Genomic DNA, 24,420 nt, shown 5'->3' on the forward strand with positions numbered 1-24,420 from the left:
AATAGAAAATATTTTTTTAATAGAAAATAGTTTTTAAAAAACATAAAAAGAATATCACTAAAGAGGAAACCCAAAGATTCAAGAGGAGAGTTCTTTATTATTGATTACATTTAGAAAATTGATTTTTTGACAATTCTGTACATCTATATAATGTATTTTGGTCACATTCATCATTGGTTACTTTTATACACTTGGTTTGGTATCTACCCACCAGTACATCAGGATACTATATTTCTTCCTCTTCCCTTTTCTTTGATGCATTATTTTGAAAATGTTTTGTAGTGTTATCTGGGGCCTCCTAGTGGTGAATATAATCATGGCATATAAATAGTAAAATACTAGATTTAATATGCCAATTATTCTAAATGTAGGTTATTCTTCCTAAGAGGGATAGAGTATGATATGTGTTTAATTCTTCCTTGAGTTCCAGTGAGTCATAACCTGATCCTAAAATCGCTCATTTTGTCTGTACAACAATTCACTATTAAAGTTCTTTGAAGATGCTATTTATTTTAGCTTGTAGTACCTTAAAAGCTGTTGTTTGAGCCGGGTGTGGTGGTGCATGCCGTTAATCCCAGCATTCGGGAGGCAGAGGTAGGAAGATTGCTGTGAGTTCAAGGCCATCCTGAGAATACAGAGTGATTTCCAGGTCAGCCTGGGCTAGAGCAAGACCCTACCTCGAGAAACCAAAAAAAAAACCAAAAAAAAAAAAACAAAAAACAAAAAACAAAAAAAACCCAACCAAACAAACAAAAAAACCAACTGTTGTTTGGCAGGATGTGGTAGTGCATGCCTTTATCCCAGGACTCAGAAGGCCGAGGTAGGAGGATTGCCATGAGTTCAAGGCCACGCTGAGACTACATTGTGAATTCCCGGTTAGCCTGGGCTAGAGTGAGACCCTACCTGAAAAAACAAAATTTTTTTTTTTTTCGGAACATTATAAAGAATGTCTGTAATAATGGCAGAAAAATTAAACATGATCAGTACAGTTGATGCCCTCTGAGTACCCTTAATCATATTCTCACCCTTCCCTATCAAAGGCCCCTGTGACCCTAACTTTGTTGTTTTATTCTCAGGCAGATTTAAAAACCTGATATATTCATACCAAAAGTTATATATGTTTAACATTGCATTTTCAAAATATTTTTTTGAGGTAGGGTCTCACTGTAGCCCAGGCTGACCTGGAATTTACTCTGTATTCTTAGGCTGGCATCCAACTCACAATGATCCTTCTACCTCTGCCTCCCAAGTGCTGGGACTAAAGGCATGCACCACCACACCCGGCCTATCCGATTTTTAACACATTCATATGAAGTCTTCTGTGGTCACTCTTGTAATATTCTTGTGTATACACATGTAAATAAGTACTTATTTCCTATGATTACAAATTTTAATTTAGTATTTATTTGTATATGTGTGCATGTTGTACATGTTTATGTGTGTGTGAGTGAGGGCACATGCATGCCACAACACACATGTGGCAATTAGGATCAGTTTTTTGTCTTACCACATCATTTGAGGCAGGCTTGCTTCCTCTGGATTCTTTTATTTTCTTTGTTTTTTTTTGTGGTGGGGGGTCTCACTCTAGCCCAGGCTGACCTGGAATTCACTATGTAGTCTCAGGGTAGTCTCAAACTCATCCTGATCCTCCTACCTCTGCCTCCTCAGTGCTGGGATTAAAGGTGTGCACAACCATGTCCAACTCTTCTGGATTCTTGCTCTACCGATGTTCTTTGCTGTGCTTGCCATGGGCTTCTGCGAAATTCTCCTGACTCTGCCTCACATCTCACCTTCAGGGTCAGTGTCAATGTCAGCTTGTTAGGAATACAAAAACCTGCCACAGCTTTTGGCTTAAAAAATATTATTAATTTACTTGGGAGAGACAGAGACATAGGCATAGATAGGAAGACAGAGAATGGGTGCACCAGGGCCTCCAGCCACTGCAAACAAACTCCAGATATTAGGTATCACCTTGTACATCTGGTGTTAAGAGGTAATAGGGAATTGAACTCTGGTTCTTAGGCTCTGTAGGCAAGCATCTTAACCTCTAAGCCATCTCTCCAGCCCAAAGTACTTGCATTTTTTTTTTTTTCTTTTTGAGGTAGAGTTTCTCTCTAGCCCAGGCTGACTTGGGATTTCCTATCTAGTCTCAGGGTGGCCTTGAGCTAACAGTGATCCTCCTACCTCTGCTTCTTGAGTGTTGGGGTTAAAGGCATTCACCAGCATGCCTGGCTCAATTTTTGGCTTTTTATATAGGGCGTGGGGAATCATATTTGGGTACTCCAGTTTAAGTGAGCACTTTATCTTAAGCCATCTTCCCAGTGCATGATCACTATTTTTTTTTGTCTGTGTATGTGTGTTATGTGTGTGTATAAATATATATGTGTATGCATGTGGAGTCCAGAGCCAATGTCAGGTGTCTTTCTCAGTTTTCTCTCTACCTTATTTTTATTTAATTTTCAAAATTTTATTTTTTATTACTTTTGGGAGAGAAAGAGAAAGAATGGGCATGCCAGACCTTCAGCCACTGCAAACAAACTCTAGACACATACGCCCCCTTGTATGCATGTGCAGCATTGACATTGCATGTTTGTTTCACTGTGCATCTGGCTATGTGGGACCTAGAGATTCAAACGTGAGTTCTTAGGCTTTGCAGGCAAATGCCTTAACTGCTAAGCCATATCTCTAGCCCTCTACCTTATTTTTTAAAACATATTTTATTATTTATTTATTTAAGAGAGAAAGTGGCAGAAAGAGAAAGGGAGGTGGAGAATGGGTACAACCAGGGCTTCTAAGCCACTGGAAACAAACTCCAGATGCATGTGCCACATTGTGCATCTGGCTTACATGGGTCCTGGGAAATTGAACCTGGATCCTTTGGCTTTGTAGGTAAGCACTTCAATCACTAAGCCACCTCTTCAGTCCTACCTTTTTTTTCAAGGTAGGGTCTCCCTCTAGCCCAGGCTGACCTGGAATTTACTATGTAGTTTCAAGGTGGTCTTGAACTCATGGTGATCCTCCTACCTCTGCCTCCTGAGTGCTGGGATTAAAGGTGTGTGCCACCATGACTGGCTTTCCCTTCCTTCCTTCCTTCCTTCCTTCCTTCCTTCCTTCCTTCCTTCCTTCCTTCCTTCCTTCCTTCCTCCCTTCTTCCCTCCCTCCCTCCCTCCCTCCCTCCCTCCCTCCCTCCCTCCCTCCCTCCCTCCCTTCCTTCCTTCCTTTCTTGTTTTTCTTTTGCAGCCCTACCTTATGTTTTGAGGCAGTGTTTCTCACTGAACTTGGAGCTCACTGATGAAGCTAGATTAACTAGAAAGTTAGCAAGCCCTGTCTCCACCTCTCTAGTGCTGGGATTGTAGATGAACACTGCTGCCACACCTGGCCCTTATGTGGGTGTCAGGGATTTGAACTCAGGTCCTCTTGCTTGTATGGCAAGAACTTTACAGATTGATTCAAAGACTAGTGAGAGCTTGACACTGGAGAATATAATCTTTCTCTCCATAGGATTCTGATCTTGTTCCCAATTCCAGATATGGGTTGCTTTACACTGAGTGGATCTCTTAGCCAACCAGAAAGCTATTGGTTACTCACCGAGACGGTGTGCCACTATTGCACTGGCGTGTACATCCTGTCAGGGTGTTTGCTTCTGAGTAGCTTATGTAGTGCTGAAAATGTATTTGTTTGATGTATTTAGCTTGATTTCTCTGTGACTAATTTGATTTCTGTCATAATTTTTATGTATTTGTGAGTTTTATAATTATCATACAAAAATTACCTTTATTAATTGTGTGCTTTAAATTTTTTTTTTTTTGTTATTTGCAAGCAAAGACAGAGGAGGAGGATGAGAAGGAATGGGCATGCCAGGGCCTGATGCCACTGCAAAGAAACTCCATATGCATGCGACACTGTGGGTCCGGCCCTATGTGGGTACTTAGGATTTGAACCTGGGCTCTTAGCAATTTTAGGCAAGTACCTTCAATTGCTGAACCATCTCTCCAGCCCCTAGTTATGTTATGTCTAATTTTGGTCACTATTAAGTTAATATCAGGTATAAAAATCTGCTAATAAAAATTAATTTTTGAATTTTCTTTTTTTTTTTTTTAGAAATTATGAGTGGAGGATCTGAAGTCCACATTTTTTGGGGTGCTCCGCTTGGTCCACTGAAAATGACAGTATCACAGGGAAGTTCCTTAATGTCCACAGCTAACCCCTGGGAAAAAATCCAGCTTTTATACAATCAGTATTCTTTATATCTGAAAGATGAAAACCAGGAACCCCCAAATTTGAAAGACTGTCAAGCTCCAAAAGCTATTGGCCCTGCAGAGCTTCTTAGTGGCCATTTTTCAGTAACCTGTATGAGTAGATCTGTTCAGGTAAAAGATGACTTCATACATTCTACTTCTGAAACACAGAATATACAAGCTCAGAAGACTGACCCCCAAGGGCTGAGTGATATGACCAATTGTAATGTGCAAATATGTGGATTTAAGGGCAGAGTTCAGCATTTACCTGAAGAAGAAAATCATCAAAAGCTACAATGTGAAAATAAAAAAATGATAGATGAACAGCCTCAAAATCAGTCAAATATTTATGGTGAAAACTTTCAGACAGATCAGTTTGGAGCTATATTGGATTTGAACTGTAGTACTTTGCAGATCAATGTAAGGCCAGAAGCTGTAGGAACGAAGCGTGTGTCAACAGAATTTTCTCATGAAATCCAGAGCCAGCAAGTAGAGCTCTGTTGCTCTTACACACAGGCTGATCCAGGGTCTGAAGGGGCATTCAGGAGTGCTGCAGAGCTGAAAGTATCTACTGACACTGAATTTCTCAGCATTATGACTTCTAGCCAACTTGCTTTTTTAGCTCAAGGGAAGGATAAAGGGCAAAATTCTATAAATAAAGGTACCCTAAACATGCAGACTGAACCAACAGGAAGCCATGGGGAAGAACACATAATTGAAGATAATTTGGTTAGGGCTAGTGATGATTTTGGAGACAAACATGAAAGTGGACAGAACCAAACATGTTCTCTAGAACTTTTCAGTCCCGAGTGTCCTGAATCAAAAAGTAGACACATTTACATAAACTCCGAAAAAGGTCTTGAAGAAAGTATAGACTCTCCAGAAGTTTTCAATAATGAAGATAAACTGCCACCAAATGAGATACATATTGAGTTGTGTAGCTCTGGAATATTGTGTTCCCAACTAAATACCTGCCAGCAAAGTGCTATTAAAAGAAGTTGGGCCTCTGAAGATAAATCTGCTCATTCCAAAACTCTGTCTGAAGTTTGTCCAGTGTCTAAGAAGCCCCGAGTGGATGTGAATGCAGGAGAGTCAGCCATCACAGTGCCTCAAAGGACTGTGTCTGAATTCAAGGACACTAAAAAAATAACATCAGTAAGAAGTTGTGATTCTAAATGTCAGAAATATAATTGTTTGCTGATGGTGCTAACCCCATGTCATGTGAAGGAAATAAACATAAAATCTGGGCCAAGTTCTGGTTCTAAAGTGCCATTAGCAACAATTACAGTAATTGACCAATCAGAAATGAAGAAGAAGGTTGTCCTGTGGAGGACTGCAGCATTTTGGGCACTTACACTGTTTCCTGGTGATATAATTTTACTCACAGGTAAGGGCCTCAAGGTATAGTGGAAACTTATTTTATTTTTTATTTTTTTGGCTTTTTGAGGTAGGGTCTCACTCTATCCCAGGCTGACCTGGAATTCACTATAGAGTCTCAGGGTGGCCTCAAACTCATGGCAGTCCTCCTACCTCTGCCTCCTGAGTGCTGGGATTAAAGGTGCGCACCACCATGCCCGGCTGGAAACTTATTTTATAAAGCTATGACTTTCTGTTTTTCCCCCCACTTTTAAGTTTCAGGACTCTTCCCCCCTTGCCCCACCATTTGCTTTCTCTTTTGCAGAGACAATACCTACTTGTGAGTGTTAAGGAAATTAGCTTTCCAAGACTATGAAGAAATGACTGGATCGTGGTTATTTTTGCCAATATTATTTTACCTCTAGGAAGATGGAAACAACCCTATCTTTGCATTTTTTCCCCCTAGCATCTACACAGTTATTGATAACCAGATAGCATTCTATCAAGGGACTTTGATGGATTTTCTTAACTTTCTTGAAAAAAAAAATTTTTTTTTTTTTGATGTAGGGTCTCCCTCTAGCCCAGGCTGATCTGGAATTCACTGTGTAGTCTCAGGCTGGCCTTGAACTCACAGCAATCCTATCTCAGCTGCCCGAGTGCTGGGATTAAAGGCATGTACCACCATGTCCGACTTTTCTTGACAATTTTTATACATATACACAATGTATTTTTTGTTCTTCATTCCCTCTGATTTTTTTCCCTCTCATTTCTTTTGTCCTTGCCTCTCTCTCTCCATATTCACTGAACTCTTTCATTCAAACCAAACCCTCTTCTATCATGATTATTATTATTACTTTTTGAGGTAAGATATCACTGTAGCCCAGGCTGACCTGAAGCTCATTGTATAGTCCCAGGCTGGCCTCAACCTCACAATGATCCTCCTGCTTCTGCCTCCTGAATGCTGTGTGTGTCACTATGCTCGGATCCCTCTTCTGTTTTGATATTGTGGTTATTATTATTTATTATTTTTGCCCTCCTCCATCATCTGTGACAACATGTTAATGTGCATGTCTTGTTTAGGTAACAATAGCTGTTGTGAGGTCATGAATACAATGGCTACTTTGTGTCCAGGAAACTGTTTCAAAGTACCCTTCCCCATCTTCTGGCATGTTCACTGAGCCTTTCAGGATATGATACAGATGTCTCTTTTAGAGCCGAGCACTCAGTTGTCACTTTTTCTCAGCATTTTGCTGAGTTTTGAGTCTCTCTAATAGTCATTTCCATCTGCAAAAATAAGCTTCTTGGGCTGGAGAGATGGCTTAGAGGTTAAGGCACTTGTCTGCAAAGCCTAAGAACTCAGGTTCAATACCCCAGTGCCCACATAAGCCAGATGCAAAAGGTGGCACATGTGTCTAGAGTTTGTTTGCAATGGTTGGAGGCCCTGTGTAGTCATTCTCTCTATCTGCTTCTTTCTCTCTCAAATAAATAAATAAAAATATAAAAAACACTTAAAAATAAGCTTCTCTGACCAAAAGTGAGAGCGACAGTGATATGTGGGCATAAACAACTTTGCTTTAATTTTTTTTGTTGTTGTTGTTTTTGTTTTTCAAGGTAGGGTCTCACTTTAGTCCAGGCTGACCTGGAATTCACTATGGGGTCTCAGGGTAGCCTCAAACTCACGGTGAACCTCATACTTCTGCCTCCCAAGTGTTGGGATTAAAGGTGTACGCCTCCACGCCCGGCTTTAAATGACTTTGCTTCAATTTTCTTAACCATTTTCTCACTGTAGGATAGTTAGATTATATCCATGAACAACTTTTTAAAAACATGGGTTTTTTTTTTGAGATAGGGTCTCATATTAGCTCAGGCTGACCTGGAGCTCACTGTGTAGTACTAGGCTGGTCTTGAACTCATAGCAAGTGATTCTCCTACCTCTGCCTCCTGAGTGCTTGGATTAAAGGCGTGCACCACCATGTCCACCTAAAATATCTGTTTTTGTTTTAGATTATTTCCTTTTAAAAAACTATTTAGTTTACTGTTTTTTTCTACTTTAGTGTTTTCTTTTGTGTGGAACAAATGGGTGCTTTGTAAGAAAAATCTATACTTAAATTTTTTATTAGCATATATTAATTATACATAATATGTATCATTATGACATTTTCATACATGTATATAATGTATTTTGTTCATACTCATACTCAGTGACACTCTCTTGACTCTCTTCCCCCTTCTGCTGCTGATCCCCTTCTTCTCAACCAGACCTTCTTCTTTTTTAGTTTTCAGTTTTTGAGAATGAGTCCAATGACTCTTAAGTTCTTTACTTTTGTCAGTGGCTGTACCACTGAAGAAAATGGCTCTCGCTCCCTCCCATAGCAACCATAAATCCTTTAGAGGGGTGGGGACTCATGAACCCCTCCCCCTTCCCTGGCAGAATGTTGATGGGCCCACTCTTTTTCAGGTCATGTGCTGAAAATCACTGCTGCTGTGAGTTCATGTCTTGTCCAGGAAAAAAAAAAAAAAAAAACCACAACATTCAATACCTCCACCTGGCTCTTACATTCTTTCTGCTCCTCTTCTGTCATGTTCCTGAGCTTTGGATGAGTTGATAACATGCCCCATTTCAGGCTCAGATTTCAACAGTTAATTTTAGCACTTAGACTGGCTCTGACCCTCTGCAGTCATTGCTGTCCACTGTGAAAAGAAGCCTTTTTGACCAAAGCTGTCAGTAGCACTGCTATTCTATGGGCATAAACACAAATATTTTGAAGGTTACTTGGGCGTAGTGGTGCACACCTTTAATCCAGCACTTGGGAGGCAGAGGCAGGATTGCTATGAGCTCAAGGCCAGCTTAGAACTGTGCAATGCGTTCCAGGTCATCCTGGAACTAGAGTGAGACCCTGCCTGGAAAAACAAACGAACAACAAAAAAAGAGCTTAGAAAGACATTTGACATGGACATTAAAATAATAGCAATAGCTTCCCCTTTAGAACTTAAGACCTTCCGAGCCATAGGCTTTTGACCAGATTTACAGCACCTAACATATTACTAATACAACACGGATTTAAAAACAATATTTACTTGAGAAGAGAAAGAGAGAGAGACGGAATGAGAATGGGCATACCAGGGCCTATAAGCCACTGCAAACAAATTCCAGACACATGTACTATCTTGTACATATGGCTTATGTGGGTCCTGGGGAATAGAACCTGGATCCTTGGGCTTTGCAGGCAAGCACCTTAACTGCTGAGTCATTTCTCCAGCTCCCAATATAGATTTACAACAGTAGTTTTCAGAAAACCTTTCTTCTCCCTCTCTCCCTTCTTCCCTCCCTTCTTCCCTCCCTTCTTTCCTCCCTCCTTCTTTCCCTCCTTCCCTCCCTTCTTTTCATTTACTCATTTATTCATTATACTTTCCCCCCATTTATGTGAATGTATAGGTCTTACATAGGTTATAGTATTGTATCTTTTCACCTCTCATTTCTATTTCCCTGAGGGCCTTCCTCAGTAGGGTCCTTAGTGTTCACTGTGGGGTAATTAGGGCCTCTGTCAGTCTGGCAGGGACTGTGCCTCACAATATTTCTATCCAATTTGTGGCTCTTACAGTCTTACCGCTCTTCTACAACAATCCCTGAGCCTTGGCTGGAGTGTTAGCAGTTTGTATATATATTTTAGGTATTCATTTGAGAGAGCGAGTGAGTGAAAAAGAAGCAGATAGAGAGAATGGGTGCACCAGGGCCTCTAGCCACTGCAAATGAACTCTAGATGTGTGTACCACTTTGTGCATCTGGCTTTTTGTGGGTACTGGGGAATTGAACCTAGGTCAGTAGACTTCGCAGGCAAGTATCTTAACCATTGAGCCATCTCTCCAGACAAGCAGTTTGAGTGTTGAGCTCTCTGTAGACTCTGTATATCTGTTATGATATGTTTCAGTTCTCCACCATGTTTGCTGGCTGTTTCCCTGGAGGCGGTTGTCAGGCTAGCACTGGAAGCAGTACTCATCACTGCTTCCTCTGTAGATTCTTCTGGATCCCAGTGGATGTGGTAGAGGTAGCATATCTCATGGTGGTCAGTCAGTTGTCTTTTCTTATTGAATTGATGGATCTTGGATTCACTGGCATCTGTAAAATAAAGCAGGTCCTCCAATCAAGGATGAGATCAGCTCTGATTAAAGGGGATATGCATATAATGTTGAGAGACATTTTGATGAAGATACCTACTACACATGTCCCAAGAACAATGGGGGCTTCTCCTGGGGGTTGTGGGCTTCCTGCCTGTGGGATGCTGATTTGGGTCCTAGTATCTCCTACTGAGTAGGCCTTATATCCAATTGGAGGTCAGTTTGTTTTCCACAGATGCTGTGTACTACTCTTGCACATGTGTGAATTTATTTTTTTATGTATTTATTTGAGACAGAGAAATGGAGGGGGGGGGAGGGAGAAAGAGAGAGAGAGAGGGGAGAGAGGAAGAGAGGCAGACAGAGAGTGAGTATGGGCACCCCAGGGCCTCCTGCCACTGGAAATGAACTCCAGATGCATGTGCCACCTTGTACATCTGGCTTTATATGAGAACTGGGGAATTGAACCTAGGCCATCAGGGTTTGTCAGCAAGCACCTTTAACCACTGAACCCTCTCTCCAGCCCGACAAATGTGTATTTCTTGTCTGGCTGGTGGATGAAGTGGCTTCTAGGCTCTCCTGCTTACTTACACTGTTGGTGACCATTGTCACACAGTGGCTCCCATAGCACTTTCCAGTGCCATGAGGGTTTGCCGGGAGAGGATGGCTTTCCTGTTTATTCCCACGTGGTCTCTCAGGATACTGAGATGGCAGCCTGTGGTATCTTTAGCAATAGGGTCTTACCTTTTAGCTCTGTTGGGTAACCAAGTGCTTGCCAATGGCCATTATTGTTCTTGGGTCCTTATGGGTCTCCCTGCCAACTACTCACTGTGGGGGATAACCCAGTTCTAGTCCTGGGCTTTACAAGCCCAAGCCAGTTATTTTAGGATTAAACTTTCTCCACTTTCCACTGAGCATATTGGTCTGGTCCAACCACCTCTCTTATTTGGGGGCTAAATCTTGTATATTGCTATCCAGAAGGAAGAAGATTAACTAATATAATCTTTAGTTTTGTGTATTTCCCCTCTCCTTCCCCCCTTTTGTTTTTCAAGGTAGGGTCTCACTTTAGCCCAGGCTGACCTGGAATTCACTATGTAGTCCTAGGCTGGCCTTGAACTCACAGCAGTCCTCCTACCTCTGACTCCCAAGTTCTGGGATTAAAGATGTGTGCCCCCATGCCTGGCTTAGAAAATACTATTTATTGACAACTTCCATAAATATAGACAATGTATCATGATCATAATCCCCTCTCACCACCCTCTCTTTTCTCCCTGCCAACTCCTCTCCACGGAACCCCTCCTTCTTTCCAACCAGTCTCTCTTCTGTTTTGATGCCATCACTTTTTCCCTCCTATTATGCAGGTCTTGTGTAGGTAACATCAGCCACTGTGAGGTCATGAATATCAAAGCCACTTGAATCTATACATCTTTCCTATTGGAGCATGTTCCCTTTTGCTTTTTTTTTTTTTTTTTAAGCTGGGGCCTTACTCTAGCCCAGGTTGACCTGGAACTCACTGTGTAGTCCAGAGATATCTTTGAACTCATGGTAATCCTTCTGCCTTGACCTTTTCATTTGTTTTCAAGGTAGGGTTTCACTCTAGCCAAGGCTGACCTGGTACTCATTCTCTAGTCCCAGGCTGGCCTCAAACTCACTGAGATTCTCTTACCTCTGCCTGCCAAGTGCTGGGATTAAAGGCATGCACCACCTTGTTCAACATCATTACATTTTCAACATCTACTGAAGATTATTGCCATATTGTTTAGGGAAGAATAATCAAGTTCTTTAAAGGCTTCCTCATATTCCTGTATATTCATAGCAGAACAATCATGTGGGACCAGTTCATGTTGGATATTATTACTGGGCATGACTACTTTAGAGATGGCTTAGTGGTTAAGCGTTTGCCTGTGAAGCCTAAGGACACCGGTTTGAGGCTCGATTCCCCAGGACCCACATTAGCCAGATGCACAAGGGGTCACATGTGTCTGGAGTTTGTTTGCAGTGGCTGGCGGCCCTAAAATGCCCATTCTCTATCTCTCTCTATCTCTCTCTCTGTCTGTTGCTCTCAAATAACTAAAAATAACAACAACAACAAAAGAAAGATTTATTAATTCTTCAGAAATATACCTTTGAGCATTTGCCTAATGTAAATGGAAACCCCTAAAATTTTCTTTGTGGAGCAGTGAGCTTCCATATTGATATCATTTGAATATGCAGAAGCAATTGGAACCTTTATCTGCACACTATATTTTAGCTATATAACTAGGTTCTGATTTTTTTAGGGTATAACTAAAAGTTTATTTTCCAATGGGCAGTTTTTCTAATGCTTCAATATTTCTGCTCAAACAGGAACACAACATTTTAGAACTGAAAAATATGGAAGGCTTTTGTATATGTTACTGAAGTGAGCACTAGGTTCTGATTTTACACAGAATGGCAATGTGAATTTGTTACTGTTAATGAAAGTGTTGGAAAAAAGATCAAAAGCACCACTATTCCCACACATGGCATGCTGCTATCCCAGGATGTGGATTCAAGTATGAGAGACATAGACATAACTTTGGCACTACTCAGCAGTACACGTCACAAGATAATGATATTGCAGATGGGATGGGGAAAAAAATGACAAAGCTGGTACCCAGATCCTGACTTGTGGTTATATTTTCTTGTATATTATGTGGTTTAGTCCACAGTACCAGGACAAAAATAGTCAGGTCACAGCATTGAAATTCTAACAAGTACATATTATTTATTATACATCTATGGTCAAATAAATGTGCCCTTAACCCTTAAAGTACTTATATATTCTGGTGTACACTTATTCATTTTTTTTCCCTTTTTGGCTATTTATAAACTTTATTTTATTTTATTTGTTTGAGAGAGAAAAAAAAAAGAGGCAGATAGAGAGAATGGGCACACCAGGGCCTTCAGCCATTGTAAATGAACTCCAAATGCATACACCACCATGTGCATCTGGGTTATGTGAGTCCTTGGGAATTGAACCTGGGTCCCTTATCTTTACAGGCAAGTACCTTAACTGTTAAGCCATCTCTCCAGCCCCCCTTTTCAGCTTTTTTTTTTAAAATAAAAGTTGTCATTTAAAAATTTTATTTATTTGCAAGGAGAGAGAGAGAAAGAAAGAGATAGAAGAGAAACAGAGAGAATGAGCATGCCAGGGTCTCTAGCCATTGTGCATCTGGCTTACATGGGTCCTGAGGAATCGAACTTGGGTCCTTTGGCTTCACAGGCAAATGCCTTAGCTGTTAAGCCATTTCTCCAGCCCCCTTTTTGGCTTTTTTTTTTTGTTGTTGTTTTTTGACGTAGGGTCTCAGTGTAGCCCAGGCTGACCTGGATGGAATTCACTATGTAGTCTCAGGGTGGCCTCGAACTCATGGCAATCCTCCTACCTCTGCCTCCCGAGTGCTGGGATTAAAGGTGTGTGCCACCAAACCCCACCTTTTTGAGATAGGGTCTTGTTTTGTAGCCAAGGCTGGCTTCAAACTCATGACTATCCTCCTGCCTCTGCCTCCTAAGTACCACACTGTTAGGTGTGAGCTACTACACGTGTTGTAAACATTTCCCCCCTTTGTGCTAAGGATTGAATTTAGGGCCTGGCCCATGGTAGGCAAGCATGCTATGCTACCACTGAGCTATAGCGCTAGCCCATCATTCTTTCATTTGTAATAATGCCTGTACATGCCGTGTTGTATATCTGATACCTGACTAATAAGCCACCAACATGGACTGAAAACTATTCTTTAGGAACATCTAAAACATCCATGGTGAACATGTGGCACTGTGAGTAATATATGTCCCAAATTCATTCTTGGTGTGAATGGTTTCAACAAAGTCCCTAGCAGATCATTACAAACAAGACTAAGTAGGCCATAAGTATCCATGGCTGCCTATTCCCACACAGCTCCCCACACATGGGCAGTGATGCTCAGATATCTCCATTCAGCAGCTGAACACACCAGTGTGTGCATCTCACTGGCTTATGAATCTCACAGTTACTTCAGAGTGCACTGAAGTCTAGACTTCCTGTCTTTAGTTTAACTATTGTTTTCTATTGCCCTTTGCTCTTCCTTTTTTTTTAAGAATGGCATTTCTTTTTTTTTAAATTTTTTTTGCTTGTTTATTTTTATTTATTTGAGAGCAACAGAGAGAGAGAAAGAGGGAGAGAGGGAGAGAGAGAGAATAGGCGTGCCAGGGCCTCCAGCCACTGAAAATGAACTCCAGACGCGTGCGCCCCATTGTGCATCTGGCTAACGTGGGTCCTGGGGAATTGAGCCTCGAACCGGGGTCCTTAGACTTCACAGGTGAGCGCTTAACCACTAAGCCATCTCTCCAGCTCATTTTTTTTTTTTTCAAGGTAGGGTCTCATTCTAGCCCAGGCTGACCTGGAATTCACTATGTAGCCTCAGGGTGGCCTTGAACTCACGGTGATCCTCCTACCTCTGCCTCCCCAGTGCTGGCATTAAAGGCGTGCGCCACCAGGCCCAGCCTTTTGCTCTTCTTTAGCTTTAATAATCCTGGATTTGATTTCTAAGATTTTCCAAGATTGTAGAAAAGAGCAACATGATTGGCAAGGCATGGAAGATGAATAAGGAAAATATTAAGATCATCCACAAACCAGAAAAAGCATGTCATACCCAGAATTTAATTGCCAAATATATTACAAGGGACAATGCAATATGCATTTAAGAAACTCAAAAAAGGACTTTGAAAGAAATTGCACTGCAGTCCACATGCCATGTGTTAGCTCTTTTAATGAGCCAAGAATCAATATTTAGTCTGCTATAAACCCAACCAGCCAAATAACTAGGAAAGAATTCCTAGCTTTTCTATCTGCCCAACTTCCTTATTAGTGGTTAATTTTCTGTAAAAAGATGTATTGTATTCTTTTCCCCTTGCCTCTTGCAGATGGTTGATCATCTACATACTTTCCCCTCTTCTTTGCCAAATCAAGTTGAATCCGCCTTGATATTCTGGCATCACCATTAGCTCCAGTTTCCAGAAGACTAATGACAGTGGTATGTCCTGCTAGAACTGCTCAGGGCAGAACAGTGGCTTTTTTTGTTTTTTTTTTTTTTAACCTGTCACCAAGGTTACCTGAAACATTGACTGTTAAAAGCAGTCTGGTTGGATGCATGCTGTGTGTGCTCTTTACGTGCTACATGAAGGCGCCACTCCATCTGATCCATCACATCTACATCCTGTCCTTTTGCTATTAGTTACAAAATAAGTAATGTCTGTCCAAACTCAAATCAGATGATTCATGTAGGATCCTGCACCATATTTCATTAGTTGTACAGCCATGGTTAAATGACTTGTCTTGTGTCCCAGGGCAGTGGAGTTGAATTCAGGTCTCCTTCAAGTTGATCCATAATAGCACTCTTCTCAGTTGACTAAATCAATCATTACTGATGGAAGTTCAGTGAAGAGTATTTCATTTTCTTTGTCTGGTTAATATATATGATGACCTACAATCACTCAGTAGTGTTCACATATTCCATATTATAGTCTTGGCTATGTCCCAAGTCCTATAGGAATTCATATCAATTTTCTACACAGGATTTTGATGCAGGAGTTTGGGGTTTGGAGCTGCCCTCAGGCCTGTGAACCCCAACCTTTGGATTTTTGCCCATTTAACAAAAAATTGAGAAAACAGATTCTGAGAAGGGTAAAATATGAATCACTAAGTTTATTTAGGGAGAAATTTTGAATTATGAAGTTTATTGTAGGGGAAGTTAAGATCCATGGAGGAGGCTAACTGAAAGACTCAGGCCAGAGGAGAAGACTCCTCCTCACCCAGCTGGAAAAGAGGAGGCGAGACAGGAGACTCTGCATCTTAGAACTCTTGTGGGGGGGGGGGAATAAAAGGACCCTAGAGGAGGTGCCCACATCCACACATGGAAGCAAAGCTGAGAACTGAAAGACCCCTTTACATGAAAGACCAGAGAGGATTAGGAAACAGTGAAGGATTCAGAGATCAAAGCAGTCATACCTGCAACAAAGTAAGGAAGCAGGAAACTACCAGGCTGAAAGAAGTGCTTCCCCGTTTCCCTGGAGAGACAGACTTACACACTGGTGTTCAGGTGGAATTGCAAGAAGAAAAAGGGGGCTTGCTCATGTTGGTTAGTCTCCGTTATACAGACAAGACATCCAAGTAGGGTGAGCCTTGTTACCAGGCTCAGTGTGTAAGGAGAGGCCTGATTTGTTTGTGGACTCAAGGGGCTGACTCAGGAGAGGCCAGTCCACCTAGGTATACTGAGCTGAGGAAGAAGCAAGAAGTTCCCGTCGGGTAGCGTTGCTGACAGTCATCTTGGATAAGATGATCAGAGGCCAAGTTCTAGTTTTGCTAGGGCAGCCAGAGTGCCATCTCCTTTTTGGGCTTCTGTCCCCGACTGTCTTACTCCTGTTTCTCCTTCAGTTTTACCATGTCCATGGTTATAACAGCTTTGAGGGTAGAAAAGGAGCATGCAGTTACTTTAGTATCCCACTAATCTTGGCAGCTGTGTACCATGCTGGGGAAATCCTGGTGTTTAATCTTGGTGAGGCTTGGAGAAGGAGAAGGCCTTTTCCCCTCCTTCCTTCCCAGTTATATCCTCCCTACTCTCTCATGTCTCAGAAAGTAAGGGTTTAGGTTTAGATTTTTTTTTTTTTTTTTTTTTTTGAGGCAGGGTCTCACTCTAGTTCAGACTGACCTGGAACTCACCTGTAGTACCAGGCAGGTCACTGCTATCCTCCTACCTTTGTCCCCTCACCCCTAGTGCTAGGATTAAAGGTGTGCTACACTATACTGGGTTAGGTTCAGATTTTAAATATGCTGTTAAGTTATCATTTTGTGCCTTTTGGTAGATCTTTCCACCTATCTGATACTTTAGTTGCCTGTCACGTGGGGAGTTAGTCATAATGTTTTGCTATGATTGGCAGATAGACCACAAATGGTGTGAAAGAATTTATGGCCTTACCAGAATATTGTTTCTTGTTCTAGATGTTGCTGTTCATGAAGATCAATGGGTTGGTGAGACGGTACTCCAATCAACATTTACCAGTCAGTTATTAAACCTTGGGAATTATTCATCTGTTAAGTCTGAAGAATGTAAGACATTTCAAATGCATTAATTTCTTAGTATTTAAAGTCTCCAACTTAGGATGTTTCTGACTTACGACTTTTTGGCTTTATGATAGACAGTACCAAACCAAAATGAACATACTTTGAAGTTTGATACTTTGTGGTCTGGTAGTAGGCACTAATAGCTCCTGTGATGAGAGCCACAGCTCACAGTCAGCCATCTAATTACAAGAACAGTTGAGACTCTACTATGCTGTGTTGAAAGCTAGGATGTATAGTAGGTTAGGTGTATTAAGTACATTTTGTGCATTGTGTGGTGTGTGCACACGTGTATATGTGTGTCCATCTGTGTGTGAGTGCATATGAGTGTACAGGTATGTGTGCCCATGGAGCCAGAGGTTGATGCTGGGTGGTGTCTTCCTCACAGTTACTCTCCACTTTATGCTTTGAGACAAGGTCACCAATCTGGCTAGACTAGTTAGCCAGTGAGCTCCAGGGATTTTTCTGATCCCATCTTCCCAGTGCTGGGATTTTAGGTGTGCTGCCATGGTGGGGTTTTATTTACTTATTTATTTATTAGAGACAGAGAGAGGGAGAATGGGTGCACCAGGGCCTCTAGCCACTGCAAATAAACTCCAGATGCATGTGCCACCATGTGCATCTGGCTTGTGTGGGACCTGGAGAATCAAACTGGGGTCCTTAGGCTTCTCAGGCATGTGCCTTAACCACTAAGCCATCTCTCCACCCCTCCTCCCATGGTGGATTTTTTACATAGACACTGGAGATCTGAATGCAGATATTCATGCCTATTTGATAAGCACTTTACTCACTGAGCCATTCCTTTAACTCCTTAAGTAACTGGAAGCCTTTTTTTTCCCCCTTAAATTTTTTTTTTTTTAAATTTTTGAGAGAGAGATAAAGAGGTAAACAGAGAGTAAGAATGGGCATGCTAGGGTCTCTAGTCACTGCAGATGAACTCTAAAAGAATGCGCCAACTGGGGCTGGAGAGATGGCTTAGTGATTAAGGTGCTTGCCTATAAAGCCAAAGGATGCAGGTTCAATTCCCCAGTACCCACGTAAGCCAGATGCACAAGCTGGTGCATGTGTCTGGAGTTCGAATGCAGTGGCTGAAGGCCCTGGTGTACCTATTATCTCTCTCTCTCTCTCAAATAAAATAAAAAGTTAAAAAAAATGTGCCATGTTGGGCATCCGGCTTATGTGGATAGTGGGGAATTGAATTGGTTCCTTGGGTTTTGCAGGCAAGTGCCGTAACTGCTCAGCCATCTTCAGCCCCTGCTTCGTTGCTTTCTAAGCCACTTCCCCCAGAGGTTCCTTTCCTAAAGAGACCTTTCCCAGTGTGAGGGGAAGCTCCTCCTTCCCCTCCCAGACAGACTGAGAAGGGAGAGATTTCTTTTGGCTAGGGCTTTCCTCTTGCCTTCCCTCTTAATCCTAACCCTCCCTAAAATAAATCCCATAATTCATAATTTACCCTCCTGGGAGTCCATGTTTTCAATTTTTTGATAATTTGGACAAGCACCTGAAGTTGGAGTTTACAGGACTAGGAGGCCTCTTACATCTTTTCCCTGCCAAGATTCCAACCCTGCATCAAGAATAATTGGTAAAAGGTAGAGTTTTAGGAAGATAAATGAGACAGATGTATATAGGAAGAATCAGGAGGTAAGAGTTTGGAGGCAGAGGATGAGTGGTAAGCTACAGAGACCTTGTAAGGAAGTGATAGAAGCCTGTCGCTGATACAAGTCACAAGACATCTAGTCATAAGGCAAATGGTACCTTTAACTAATTCTCATCATGGGATTATATGAGCTAACAGTGGCTCTGGACCTGTGTTAGCCTGTTTGAGCCTTGTCTGAAGAAAGAATCAACCTATTTCAAAGAGACCACAAATCTAAAGATATTTCTTTAACAACATCTCAATGTCCAGGCAAGAACAAATGACTAGGAAGAACACAAGGCACCCTGAGATGTCTGGAAAGTTTTAAGTCAACCTTAGAAACTCATCTTGAGAATTGCGATTGTGGAGCTGGGGATCGAGCTCAGTGATAGAGCACTTGCCTAGTACCTAGTATAAGGCTCTGGGTTTGATCCCCAGCATCCAAACAGAGAGAGATAGAGGGAGGGAGGGAAGGAGGGAAGGAAAAGGGTTGGGGGACAGTATGGAGAGAACAGGGAAAACTAAAAAAAACAAAACAAAACAAAAAAAAAAACACCTTTTTTTGGTGAAAGACAGAGTGGGAACAGGTTGTTTTTGGGTACAATTAAAGGTTCTGTTTTAGACATTTAAGTTTGAGATCGAAGAGGAGCTATCATAAAGGAATTAGAAACAAAGTCCAAGGACTCAGATGACAGGTTTAAAACCAGGATACAAATTTGAAAGCTATTAGCATATGATAACATTTATTTCATTAAAAAAAGAACTCTCTGGGGCCAGAGAGATGGCTTAGCGGTTAAGCGCTTGCCTGTTAAGCCTAAGGACCCCGGTTCGAGGCTCAGTTCCCCAGGTCCCACGTTAGCCAGATGCACAAGGGGGCGCACGCGTCTGGAGTTCGTTTGCAGAGGCTGGAAGCTCTGGCGCGCCCATTCTCTCTCTGCCTCTATCTGTCTTTCTCTCTGTGTCTGTCGCTCTCAAAAAAAAAAAAAAAAAATTAAAAAAAAAAAGAACTATCTGGGGGTGGTGGCACACCCCTTTAATCCCAGCACTCAGGAGGCAGAGGTAAGAGGAGGTAAGAGGATTGCCATGAGTTCAAGGCCAGCCTTGAGACTAACTACATAGTTCCAGGCTAGCTTGGGCTAGAGCAAGACCCTGCCTCAAAACAAACAAACAAACAAACAAATAAAAATACAAAAATACAAAAACTAGCTGGGCATGGTGTTGCCTTTAATTCCAGTACTCAGGAGGCAGATGTAGGAGGACTGCTGTGAGTTCAAGACCAGCCAGGGCTAGAGTGAGACCCTGCCTCTAGCACCCTCCCCCCAAATTAGAAAACAAACAACTATTAACTCTGAAATATTGATGCAGGATTTGGGGGGGGTTCAAGAGGGGGCCTACTTGTGAACCCCAGTTTTGGGTCCTTATCCTATTTTTAAAAAATATTTTTATTTGTTTATTTGAGACAGAGAGAGACAGAGACATAGAGAGAATGGCATGCCTGTGCCTTTAGCCACTGCAAATGAACTCCAGATGCCTGTGCCACCTTGTGCATCTGGCCTATGTGGGTCCTAGGGAATTAAACCTAGCTCCTTTGGCTTTGCAGGCAAGCACCTTAACTGCTAAGCCATCCCTCCAGCCCCCAATCCTATTTATTGATTTTTTTAAAATAATTTTTTAATTGACAACTTCCATAATTATAAACAATATCCCATGGTAATCCCCTCCTTCTCCCCACTTTCATCTTTGAAACTCCATTCTCCATCACATTCCCTTCCCCTCTCAATAAATCTCTTTTATTTTGCTGTCATGATCTTTTCTTCCTATTATGATGGTCTTGTGTAGGTGGGTCAGGCATTGTGGGGTCATGAATATCCAGGCCATTTTGTGTCTGGAGGAGCCCATTGTAAGGAGTCCTATCCTTCCTTCAGCTCTTACATTTTCCTTGCCACCTCTTCCACAATGGACCCTGAGCCTTGGAAGGTATGATAGATATTTCAGTGCTGAGCAGTCCTCTGTATTTTTTCTTTTTTGAGATTGTTCTCCATCTAAAATGGAACCATGTCACAGAATGCAATCTTTAAAAAATTTTTTTTTGTTTATTTTTATTTATTTTAGAGTGACAGAGAAAGAAAGAGGCAGAGGGAGAGAGAGAGAGAGAGAGAGAGAGAGAGAGAGAGAGAGAGAGAGAGAATGGGCATGACAGAGCTTCCAGCCACTGCAAATGAACTCCAGATGTGTGTGCCCCTCATGCATCTGGCTAATGTGGGATCTGGGGAATCAAGCTTCAAACTGGGGTCCTTAGGCTTCACAGGCAAGTGCTTAACCGCTAAGCAATCTCTCCAGCCCAACAATCTTTTTTTTTTTTTTTTTGAGGTAGGGTCTCACTCTGGCTCAGGCTGATCTGGAATTCACTATGTAGTCTCAGGGTGGCCTCGAACTCACAGTGATCCTTCTACCTCTGCCTCCCGAGTGCTGGGATTAAAGGCATGTGCCACCACACTCGGCTTCCAACAATCTTTTGAGGTCTGTTTCTTCTACCAATCTTATACCCTGAGGTCCATTCAAGTTGTTACATATGTGAATTAATAGTTACTTCTTTTCATGTTGAGTGATATGGACCCACCATTGTTTGATAAACCACTCACCTGCTGAAGAACATTTGGGTTGTTTCCCTAATCGAAAATATTAAAAGTGAAGCAAATATAAAGTCTAAGAATAGGTTGTGATGTGAACATAAATGCTTATTTCTTTGGTCCAAACTCCAAAGAGTGCAGTTGCTAGGTTGATTCCAAGTGCATGCTTATTATTACGAGAAACCGCAAAGCTATTTTCTAGAGTCACTGTACTATTTTAAATATTTTCCATAGATTGGGATATGGCACATGGGTAAAGTGTTTGCCTAGCATGTGCAAGATTCTGCATTCAATCTCTAGCACTTTTTTTAGGGGGGTCTTTGATGTAGGGTCTCACGTTAGCACAGGGTGACCTGGAACGCATACTATAGTTACAGACTGGCCTCAAACTCATAGCGATCCAATCTTGGCCTCCCGAATGCTGGGATTGAACGCATTCGCCATCATGCCCAACTGTTCTCCACCACTTTAAAGTAAATACGTACAATACAAGTCATACCTACCTGGGAAGCTAAGACAAGAATATCACAAGTTTGAAGCCAGCTTGAGCAGCATATTAAGAGTCCCATCTAAGAAACATAAAATCAGAGATCATGGGTTTGATCCCCAACACTGCAAAATAAATAAATGAATGAAAGAAATACAACTTTCTGATAGGGCTTGAGAGATGGCTTAGCTGTTAACTCACTTGCCTGTGAATCCTAATGACCTAGGTTTGATTTCCCAGTACCCATATGTACCAGATGCACAAGATGGCACATGTATCTGGAGTTTGTTTGCAATGGCTGAAGGCCCTGGTATGCCCATTCACTCTATCTCCTCCTTCCTCTGTCTCTCTCTCTCCCAAGTAAATAAGTAAAATATTTAAAAAATTCTAATAAGAATACATTATACTTTACTGATATATTTAGAATATCTATGTTAGAAATTATTATATGTGGGATTTTATTGTGCAGAAGGGTAATAATCATAGATAGCAATAATATACTGTATGTTTCAAGAGAGTTTTAAAAAATATATAGGGCTAGAGAGATGGCTAAGCAGTTAAGGTACTTGCTGGCAAAGCTGAAGGACCCAGGTTTGTTTCTCCAGTACCCACATAAAGTCATATACACAAGGTGGTGCATGTATTTGGAGTTATTATTATTTTTTCTGGGGCTAGAGGCCCTGGCATACCCATTCTCTATCTCTATCTGCCTCTCTCTCAAGTGGATAAACATTTAAAAATATTTGTTTATTTATTTGAGAGAGAGAATGGGTGAGCTGGGTCTTCCTGCTGCAAACAAATCTAGATACATGTGTCACTATGTGCATCTGCCTTTATATGGGTACTGGGGAATTGAACCCAGGCCATCAGCAAGCAAGCACCGTTAACCACTAAGCCATTTCTGAAGCCCAGAAGAAATGATTTTAAGTGTTTTCACCAAAAGAAATGTTTATGTGTAGATAGAAATGTTTGATTGATTTGAACATTATGTAATGTATACATGTTTTGAAATATCACATGGCATCCCATTATTATGTATAATTTATGTGCCAATTAAAAATAAATTTTAAGCCAGGCATGGTGGTGCATACATTTAATCCCAGCACGTGGGAGGCAGAGGTAGGAGGATAGCTGTGAGTATGAAGCCACCCTGAGACTACGTAGTGAATTCCAGGTGAGCCTGAGCTACAGTGAGACCCTACCTCGAACAAAAACAAATAATCAAAAAAATTTTAATACATAAGCAAAATTGGATTGAAGAGATGGATGAATGGTTAAGGCACTTGCTGGCAAAGATAAAGGACCCAGGTTTGATTCCCTAGTACCCACATAAATTCAAATGCACAAAGTGGCACATGCTTCTGGAGTATGTTTGCAGTAGCTGGTGGCCCTGGCACACCCATTCTCTATGTCTGTCTCTCTTCTATCTTTCTCTGCTTACAAATAGATTTAAAAAAATCAAAAAAGAAAATAAATAACATTATATGGGCACTAGGGTGATGGCTCAGTGGACAAAGTGCTTGCATGTAGACCAAGTGTGGAAACCTAGAACCCACATAAAGCCAGACACAGTAACACAAGCATCTGTAATTCCAGTGCTCCTATGGCAAAATAAAATTGGGCCAGAGACATAGCTCAGTAGTAGAGTGCTGGCTTAGCACGTGCAATGTCTGGGTTTGATCCCACCACTAAAATAAAATAAATAAAAAATAAAATATGGGGCTGGAGAGATGGCTCAGAAATTAAGGTGCTTGCCAGCAAAGCCTAATTACCCAAGTTTGGTTCCCCCGTACCCATATAAAGCCAGATGCATAAGGTGGTACATGTGTTTAGAGTTCATATGTGGTGGCAAGAGTCCCTGGCCTACCCATTTTCTTTCTCTCCTAGAAAATAAATACTTTTTTTCTTTTCTTTTTTGTATTTTGAGGGTCTTACTCTAACCCAGGCTGATCTGGAATTCACTATATAGTCTCACTATGACCTCTAATTCATGGCGATCCTTCTACCTCTGCCTCCCTAGAGCTGGGATTAAAGGTGTGTGCTGCCATACCTGGTGAAAATAAATATTTTTAAAAATATTTTAATCTAATTTTTTTATTATTTATTTTTTATTTGAGACAGAGAGAATTGGGGGTAGAGAGAGGGAAAGAGAGAGAAAATGGGCATGCTAGGGCCTCACCTTGTACATTTGGCTTACATGGGATCTGGAGAATTGAACCTGTGTCCTTAGACTTTAACAGCTAAGCCATCTCTCCAGTCCAAAAATAAATATTAAAAAAATTCATTTACAAGGAGAGAGAATGAATATGAATGGGTGTGTCAGGGCTTCTCACTACTACAAACAAACTCCAGATGCATCTGTCACTTTGTGCATCTGGCTTTACATGAGTCCTGTGGAATTGAACCTAGGTAGTTAGGCTTTGCAGGCACTGCTTTAACTGCTGAGCCATCTCTCCAGCTCCAATAAAAAATTAAAAAACAACAACAACAAAGATCTTTTCTCTGGAGAATTTAAAACCTTTTAAACAAATACTGGATAAAAGGATAGATACAAACTACATATAATTTAAAAGAAATAATGCCCATGAAAACATTATATAGGGGCTAGGGCAATGGCTCAGTGAATAGAGTGCTTGCATGAAGACCAAGTGTGGAAGCCCAAAACCCACATAAAGCCAGACACAGTAACACACGCATCTGTAGTTCCAGTGCTCCTATGGCAAAATGGGAGGTGGAAACAAGAAGACCTCCAGAAGCTCACAGACTAGCTGGTGTGGTATATGCAGTGGCAAACAATAAATGACCCTACCTCACACATGATAGATTAGAACCTCTGACCTCCTCCTATG

General features: G+C 41.5%; 1 protein-coding gene across 3 annotated transcripts in view; it reads left to right on the plus strand.

Annotated features, from left to right (window-relative positions):
• The window catches only part of Shld2 (shieldin complex subunit 2), a 107,596-nt gene that overhangs the window by 51,877 nt on the left and 31,299 nt on the right, over positions 1-24,420 (plus strand). For all 3 annotated transcript variants that reach the window (XM_045137724.1, XM_045137725.1, XR_006634158.1), the window contains exons 2-3: positions 4,102-5,625; positions 16,702-16,809. In XM_045137724.1, the coding sequence (XP_044993659.1) occupies positions 4,107-5,625; positions 16,702-16,809 (1,627 nt within the window). In that variant the 5' untranslated portion in view covers positions 4,102-4,106. The remainder of the gene's footprint in view (positions 1-4,101; positions 5,626-16,701; positions 16,810-24,420) is intronic.

Source organism: Jaculus jaculus, chromosome 18, assembly GCF_020740685.1.
Source record: "Jaculus jaculus isolate mJacJac1 chromosome 18, mJacJac1.mat.Y.cur, whole genome shotgun sequence".
Lineage (NCBI taxonomy): Eukaryota > Metazoa > Chordata > Mammalia > Rodentia > Dipodidae > Jaculus > Jaculus jaculus.